General features: G+C 34.0%; 1 protein-coding gene across 1 annotated transcript in view; it reads left to right on the top strand.

The window, feature by feature from the left end:
• Positions 1-8,795: 8,795 nt before the first annotated feature.
• Positions 8,796-9,593, top strand: part of LOC107025949 (glycogen synthase-like) — a 21,540-nt gene continuing 20,742 nt past the window's right edge. The window contains exon 1 of the mRNA XM_015226756.2: positions 8,796-9,223. Coding sequence (XP_015082242.1) covers positions 9,011-9,223 — 213 coding nt within the window. The 5' untranslated portion in view covers positions 8,796-9,010. The remainder of the gene's footprint in view (positions 9,224-9,593) is intronic.

Below are 9,593 nucleotides of genomic sequence, written 5' to 3'. Positions count from 1 at the left end.
TCTTGATGCCTTGAAGTTCCGGCATGGACTAGCTTTTGTTTATTTTAGCTTCTTAGAATACTCTTAGTTTAGTAATTTGATCATAGATGTTCTTGTGGTGATGACTTCCAGATTTTGGGGAATAATAGATGTTGAATTTTAGAAGTTATTGAATTGGTTTTTATTAATGAGTTTAAGTCTTCCGCATTACTTTCTGTTGATATTAAATTGAAATGTTAGGGTTTAAATTGGTTGGTTCGCTCACATAGTAGAGTAAGTGTGGGTGCCAGTCGCGGCCCGTTTTGGGTCGTGACATGAATTTGTCATGTTTGTGTTACGATCTTGAAGATTTTCCTTGGGTAAGTTAGGATTGTTAATGTTTTTTTACATGTTTTGTTAAATGAATTCCAAAAAGCTAAGATTTTGTAAAATATAGAGTTTGTGATTTTTGGGAATATTATGTCCTTTTTTTCTGTTTTCCAAAAAATATGCTTTAAAGCTTTATTTTTTAGTTGTTGTATGTGTTATATAAGTATATTTTGTTATCTTAAGCTAGTTGTTTGATATTTTGTAGGGCTACCTAACAATTGACCATTGAGGAGATTATATTTACAAAAAATTACCATGGTGGAATCTTATCGGAGATATCTGTCCCTATATCTGTTGAAATTGTGTGCATGCACTCAGGTATATTTTTGAGGACCACTCTTTTATTTTGAAACTACTGTATTATACTAAAGAATTGAGTTATGAAACTGTTGGAGGCTTTTATGTCAAGGACTTATTGAATAAACAATGGGTCCTAATTACAAGTGACCAACATCTCTACACCTAATAAAAGACTTAAAACATAAGGAAACTTTTGAAGTATGTCTGTCATGTATTAGATGAACCCTTACTTGACACTAAGGGACTTATAGGCTATCTAACTAATGTTGGTGGTGAAGGTATTGATGTTGACCTTGGTGAAGAGGGTGAGACTGTTAACTTAGGTGGAGAGGATAAGGATGTAAACCTAGGTGGAGAAGGTGAGGATGTTGACCTAAGTGGAAAAGGTGAGATTGTTAACCTTGGTGGATAGATGAGGTTTTTAACCTTGGTTGTGAGGGTGTTGATGTTAATATTTGTGAAGAGGGTGAGGTTGTTAACTTAGTTGGAGAGAATGAGGATGTTAACCTAGGTGGAGAAGTTGAATCTGATTTCTCGAGTAGTGATTCAGCTCTAAATATACCTTCAAAAGATGGTTCAGATATTGATGAGGAGTTGAGAGCTTTTAGATAAGAAATAAAAAACAAAAAATAGAGAAAAAAGCTATTGAACATGAAGAAATACCAGTGGAAAGGCTGGTGGTATAGATAGAGGCTTTGAAGATATTAGAAAAAATATAACTGACAAATATGCAGGAAAATTGCGTGAAGTTGAGGATTATATTGATAGATTTGACTTTTAGAGTGATGATAGTGATGAACAACTAGATGTGGACCTCTCAGAGGTCGCAAACAAGCCTACTTACGTCATCCTTACTTTACATAGGTTAATTTTAGCGAAAAATTTGAAACTTTTGGTTCTTTAAACATACTTGCTAAACATTCTTAACATTTCATAATCGTTCACCATCAACCATCTAACATTAAAGAGATAAGCAACTGAAAAAAGTAGTTCATTAAGTCTTAATTGTATAATTATCAAAATGGCACCAATACAAAGTCTGAATCAAAACAGGAAAGAAATGCTAGTGGAACATGCTCCACTAGCTCAACTCTAAAACTATGCTAGAGTGTAAAACAGTAGCATCCTCGAAAGCATGAGGACCTACCAAACTCCGGATGAATGCTGACGTCCGGATAGCTACAACAACGAACATGTAGCTCTATCGCCCACCTGTGCCTGCACCCAAAAGTAGATATTTGTATGGAATTAGTACACACTTGTACTAAGTATGGGTATATGCAAGCACATACCAGAGATATGCATGAGAAAGAATAGCTCTTTCCTAACGACATGATTTTTGGAAGTCAAGTCATTAGACTTGCCAAATTGAGATTAGGAAAGTTAGTGAACTTGTCAAGTTGAGTTAGGAAGGTCATGCCATGAGAGTAACATGCATCATTATAATTATCGTATTGCACACAACACATAACATCTTCATATAGCACATATCATAGCACATAACATATAACAGATAACTTCTCTCATATTATTCATTCATAGGCCATGAGACTTTGTTATCATGGACTTGACATTAAGACTTTCCAAAATGAGGGCTCAACATATGGGACCTCAACTAGGGAGTCTTCATTAGCAAACACAAAGTCTGCTTCATTCATTCATACATACTTCATTCATTTCATTCATAGGCCAGTATGAACACCAGCTATACCTAGGATGTAGTTTAAGAATTTCATCGGGTTTGCTGTGCAATGATCAGGAACAACCTAATGTCATTACATGAGTCTAGCTCACCTCTTGATTATCCTATCCTAACACCTTCGGTATCATTCATTTCTTTATATATATTTCATTTGAAGCTGGCCTCATTCATTCATTGGGAACTTTAACTTTGACCTACATAGATCATGTGAGCATCAACAAATCCAGTGTCTCCCCAAATCGAAAAGAGGTGGAATCACCGGCCAAAGTGACTCAATAACATGCTAGCGTATATGGGAATTTAACCCCGCTAGATCCCTATATTGACAGTATAGGTTCAAAGACTAGGAGATGTATGGAGACCCATACCCGGCAAGCCGGACAGTCTCATCTCATGAGAGTTACGTGAACCTTCTCCCTTCCCGAAAGAAGGCATCACCGCTCATAGCTAGCCTATCGGTGCTCAGTATAAAGTTCCATTACATTCAACTCATACGTCATGAAAGCTGACTTCTAGTATGAGGACAACATAGCTCATTAGATGATTTCTCATCTCATCATTAGTATTAAGTGTGTTAAACTCAATACTTTCATTAGAGTGTTCATAGAGACAGGTCTCTTCATTATCTTACACTCTCATTGGTGAGTACGTATTGGTAACATTTACTTAGGCTCATGTGAGATTGCTCTCATCATATACATTAGCCTCATATCAGGTTATCACCACATTCTTCTTTTTTTAGCACCCTTGCTTTTCATAGTTACTCACCTCTTATTACGTGAATGTTCATTTCTTCATTTCATAGTTCATCTCATCATTTGCCAATGCACTTGGCTATTTAGTGTATCTTACACTCGTACTTAACCCTCCTAAGGTTCATCATTTCATCACGCATATCTAAGGTTCACTTATTTTTGAACGTATATTAGACTTATGTGTCTATACATATAAGCCATGGGGCTTTGTTCATAGTTCGCTAAGTGATTCTTGCTTTTCTAAGATTATGTATTACAATACTTATGTATCTTGTATATATGCCAAGATCTTGATTTTTCATCTAAGTAGATGGCATTACTCTTGGATATTTTACTCACGTATGACTTATGTATCAATACGGAAGTTTGGACACGGGAACCCAAATCTTGAATCACTTGAATATCATTTATATTTTTCATTGATTTTATTTTTAATATTCATAACATTAGAACTCTAAATTAAATCTCAACATTTACATGAAATGATTAATTTTCAATTTTAATTAGAATTCTAAATTAAATCTCAACATTTAAATGAAAGGATTAATTTTCTATTTTAATTAGAATTCTAAATTAAATCTTAACATTTACATGAAATGATTAATTTTCTATTTTAATTAGAATTCTAAATTAAATCCCAATATTTATATGAGAGGATTAATTTTCTATTTTAATTAGAATTCTAAATTAAATCTCAACATTTACATGAAGGGATTAATTTTCTATTTTAATTTTACTCTTAGTTAACCGAAGGGTTGGGAGTTCGAGCCCCCACAACCCCTCTATCTTCATGTTGTTTAAAAGGGGCGAGTGGCAGTGAGGTTGTGGGATCGAATCCCCACAGCCTCACTTCTTTTTCTTAATTAATTTCGCCTCTTCTTCCACCTTGAGGTCGTGGGATCGATTCCCACGCCTCGCGTTTTCTTTTCCTTATTTCTTTCCCTTCTTTCACGCGTATCTGGAGGTCGTGGGTTCGAATCCCACGCCTCCCATTTATTTGTTTAATAAATTTTTCCTCCTCCTCCTTCCCCCAGGTCACGTGTTCGATCCCCCCAGCCCCATTTTCTTCTATTTACTCGCGCAAGACAGGGCCAAGGGTGAGGTCACAGGTTCGAATCCTGGTGGCCTCACCTCCTTTAAATATATAAATTTCCAAATTTCAACCTCCTTTTTGAACGAAATTAAGTACACTAAGCTAGAATGTTATTCAAAATTTTTAACTTTCCTTTATCAACCTTTTTATGTTAGCTTCTTAGGGCGTTTCACCAAGCGTTTAGTGCATTGTTAGGTGTAGTTTCGTAATTATATTAATCAAGCTTTTTCACCCCAAACTTAGTAACTTCACACACCATACAAACATCACATTGTGCATAATTTTAGCACATAAAGTACAAAATTAACATGCCTTTGCACACCTCCAAACAGTGACCAATTTCACTGCCACACATTCAAACACACATCACTTTTTCACATAATTTCGAACATGCATACGTAAACATAAACATCACGAAAATACATTTCATCCCTACTTTGTACCAGCAAATATACCAACCTAAAGTTCAATGGGAGCTATTGACAGGGACATGCAAGAGGGGACAATCCTAGTTTTCGAGGTGATATCTTGAATCTTAAGGGGTCTCTTGGGAAAGGAACCAAGAGGAAAGAAACCATACCTTAATTTGCTTGATCAAACGTGAAGTTGATGCCCAAAATCTTCTCCAAAACCACGTCCAACTCACCAAGAGTTTCACCACCAACTCGACGGAATCTTCTCTTAGCCTTGACCTTTTGATTACTTTTTCTTTCACTTAAAAATTTTTGTGAGTTCTTCAGGTGTGAAGAACCCTTGATGTATCTTCTGGTTTTTATTGTGTTTGGCAGAATAACGTGAGAGAGAGATGGAGAACGTGAGAGGGAGAGTTGATAAATGTGTGTGTGTGAGAGAGAGAGAGAGAGTTATTAGGATTAGGAGACTAAATTCAAGACTTAATCAAAATATGATTTAATTAACTTAATAAAAATCTGATTTATTTTAATTAATACGTGAAAGGACCATTATGCCCTTAAAATTTCAGATTTTCAAATAATAATTAAATCACCTTAAGTACTTATTTATTCAATTTTTTTAGGATTGTTACAATGTCTTAGCTAGGTAAGAAGGAAATAACATATGACTTGCTATATTATGATCCCAGAAATTGGTCTAGGGCTTCTTTCCAAACTCACTCCAAGTGTTATGTTGAGAAAATAACATGTGTAAGACTTCCAAATCAAGGATCTTAGCTGCTAGACATAAATCAATTATTACTGGAAGAGATTAGGCATAAAATAATGAACAAACATAAAGACATGATCAGATTTGCTGAAACATGAATATCAGACATTACAGCTATGACAACAACAATACTGGAAAGAAACAAGGAGTATTCTAGTAACTGTAATGTTCAATGGAATGGGGTGAATGATTTTGAGATTAATGAGGGGGAATATTCATTTGTTGTTAACTTGGAGAAGAATTATTGTGATTGTACTTTGTGAATGTTGAGAGGTATTCCTTGCCCTCATGCTATTTGTGCTTATTATTACCTGAATCAAGATTCTGATCAACATGAGAGCACTGACATAAGAAAGAAACATTTCTCAAGGCTTACAATCATTTCATCCAACCTATTCCGAACATGAGAATATGGTCTGAAACTACAAATCTATCAATAGAGCCTCCAAAACAAAGAAAAAATGCTAGGCAGACCTAACAAGAAGAGAAGAAAGAGTAAGGATAAGACAAAAAAATATGAAAAACTTTTAAGTGAAAAAGTAAAGATGACACGTTCAATGTGCAAGAAAACTAGTTATAACAAAGTTGTGTGTGCAAAAGTAAGTAATAATTCATATTCACATTCGTAAATTGCTTAAAGTTGTATATTATAATCACATATTTTATTTTGTGGTGACTTAGTATGGGAGGGGGAACACTTTTCAATCTGAAAGTCAGAGAAATTCAAGCCAACAAAGTTATCCTCAAACTGGAGTAAGACTTGATTTACTTATTCATTTGCATTAACTTTTATTGTATAAGTTATTCATATCGCCTTATTTTTGTTCAACAAGTCAAAACATAAACAATTCAACAAAATTCTGTTTGTGTTGATATCAATGTTGTACCAAGGACTACTCAAACATCAGTAAGATTAGATTTAATGATTCATTTGCATTTTCTGATTGTTCTACAAATTATTCATATAACCTTATTTATACTATATAGTCTACAATGAGAGGTCCATCACATTCTACTTTCATAACCACATATACAACTACACAATCAAGTCAAAGAAGTTCTAACACAAGTGCCAAGACCTCCTCAAAATTGGGTTTGAGTTGGGACTAGAAGAAGATAGGGAAGAAAAAAGCCAATGCAAGAGGGACCCCATTTGTTATTGAAAGCGATATTACTTCTAGTCAACTATCACCTTTATCAGGTCATAAGAGATCATACAATTTTGCCTTATTTGTTGCTGCTACTGGAGGAAACAAAGGCGTGCAACTGATTTTGGTGTTTACTTTGATCCTACAATTGGAGCCCTAGTATTTAATGTGTGTTCACTTAATATGTTTACTCTGATTTGGTGTATATTCTGATACCCATATTATGATCTTACCTTATCTTACACTTTCTTGCTTATATTACAGTCTGGTATAAAGTAAAAAGATTCTACATGGGCCAGCAAAATTGAAGAGTACTTTACTAACCAATATAGACATTGGATTTAAACCTCGTGGCCTAAAATGGATGGAAAAAAGATGAAGTCAACACCTCACCAGTTGCAACAAATGAAAGCAAATAGAAAAAACTGGAAGTAGTTCAATGATTGTTATGATTTTGACCCATGTTAAAAGGGTCTTCAACAAGCTACTCTTTAGTTTATTTTGAACCCTCATGTAATATATTTTTGAATCATGCCTTTGTGTTAGCAGACTACGTATTTCTGAACCATGCAAGACAATGATTTTTGAACAACAACTAGAATACCTCTCAATGCATTTGTGTTATTATTTTTCAACCATGACTTTGTGTTATGTATTTTCAGCTAAACATTTGTATTATTAGCTTAGTTTTTGAACAACAATTAGACTACCTCTTGATGCATTTGTGTTTTTGTTAATAAGACCAGTCAATACCAAAACTAATTTCAGAACACAGGGCAAGTTAGGAAACAGAGCAAGTTACAAAAGAGACTGATTCAATTCACACTGAAAGTAATTGTTCAGTTTTGCAATAGTTAGGAGGCTATTCTAGATCAATTCACACTGAAAGTTACAAAAGAGGCACTAATCAATTCATATTCAAACTTTCAATTTGATACAAAATATGAACTTAACAGACCAATTGAGTACAACACTAATTGATCTTGAATAGCCTCCTAACTATTGCAAAACTGAACAATTAAGTACTACAATCTTGAACTACTATGAGCTAAACAATATTAAAGGACCATTTTATAGTTAGCAGACAAAGAAATAATCACAACTCGGTTAAATTTGACATTTTCTCAATCCATTTGGAGTTTAACTTCCTTGAGCTTCTTGTTCAATATCATCTTCTCTTCATTTTCATTCAATTGAAAATTTAAAGAATCCCTTTCTTCTTCAAGCTCTTTCACTTTTCTCTTTAGTCAATCAATTGGATTTTGACCCATCTATGAATCTATTCATTAAGGATGATTCATCAACATTTTCAAGCGACGGATCAATCCATCTAAAATAGCCACATCCATTATTTTCCTAAAAACCACATAAAAGTAGTAAATATACAAAAATATTGATTTTTAAATAGTACAACAACAATAGTTTTTGTTCAAATAATTACAAACCTTTGATACTTTGCATCCAAAAAATTGATGACCTGGGTTCAATGGAATCCTCGAAGTTTTCCGTCGATAATAATCACCACACTTATATAGACTTCCTCGATATCACTGAACTTGCGACATTTGATAAAAGACAATTGATTTAGAAGAGAGAAACATTGCAGATTTAGAGAAAGAATAGAGAATTTGAGATTTAGGGTTCTAAAATGGATTTGGGGGAAGAAGAATTGGGATTTTAACGTTACAATATTAACGTTGGGGGTCTTAAATAAAAGGTAACAAATGGAAGAAAAAATGATTTATACGCCCCATTGCGTGACTCACAAACGATTTGCCATTTAGGAAAAATTCTTAGACGGTTTAAATATGGAGTGGTAGAGGTATTCAATAGGTACTAGGTCTAGTTGAGGTGTATAAATGAATAATGAGAACAACTTTAAGGGGCCACTGATACTTTAATCTAATTTCAAGTCATAATTTCATATCGCATTACCAAACATGTCCTAAATCTAATAAATATTACTCCCTTTGTCCCATCTTATGTGAGATAATTTAACTCGACACAGAATTTAAGAAAGATTAATTTTTAAAACTTGTGGTCCAAATGAAAAATAAAAATTTATATGACTGTAAATCATTTTTTAAGAGTAAAATAAATATTTTATGACTAAATTTTACTTAATATAAAAATGTATCAATTTTTTTGAACGGACTAAATTAAGACAGAAAGTAATTATTATTTTAGACCTGCTCAGTTCATAGTTTAGATATCATTTATGTCATATTCTCCATAATTTGGTACACAGAAAATGATATAGGGGTTAATACTTGTGTGCGTCCAATTCTATAAAGTTGATGTGAAAAAAAGGTGCAATTGTAGAATAAAGGTATATTCAAGTAATTTATGGCCCACCCTAACCGCAAGATCCTTGTTTACTTGTCACTTCTTCCCCACCCCGGGCAAGTCGACCTGCAGTGTATATATACAATTTTCGCAAGTTTTTGGCTGCACTGAACGCAATATATTTCGATAATATTTGATGGATTTCACATCCTGCCTGTCGTTCCCATCATCTATTGCGCCTAATGGAAACCATAGTAGCAGCTACAATTGTAGCAGTAGTTTCAATAACCGATCATGCTACAATAACATCAGCAGTAAGGCCAATTTGTTGAAGAAGCAATCTTATGTCTTCAGCAAATACCAGTTGCGAAATTTCAACATTCAACTTGTTCCTCGAATTGAAGCTCAGGTGAAGAAAATTCCATCATCTTTTCTTGTCTTGTGTTAAAAGCTTTTTTTTTTTATATATAATCCATAAATATGTCTTCTAACTTTGGGGTGCACAAGTAGACACTTACTTTGGCATCTAGAGAAATTTGTGGATGACTGTTAAATTCCTTATGGCTGTGTTGTTAGTGAGAGTAACCTGTAGAAAAATTTATGGGTTAGGGAAGTAGAATGGCTTGAATTAAAAGAACAAACACGAGGAGAGTTTGATATGGCTAACTTAAAGGTATTTGGGAGCTAAAGATTTAACAATGATACATCCTGTCTGTTGCTCTCCCCTTTATCCAATACTAGACTATGTGTGTATGCCTGTGTGCCTGTGGGTGGGTGGG

The sequence above is a fragment of the Solanum pennellii genome, chromosome 7, assembly GCF_001406875.1.
Source record: "Solanum pennellii chromosome 7, SPENNV200".
In the NCBI taxonomy this organism is placed as follows: Eukaryota; Viridiplantae; Streptophyta; class Magnoliopsida; order Solanales; family Solanaceae; genus Solanum; species Solanum pennellii.
The sequence above is the reverse complement of the archived record's forward strand: the minus strand, read 5'-3'. Positions and strand labels throughout refer to the sequence as shown.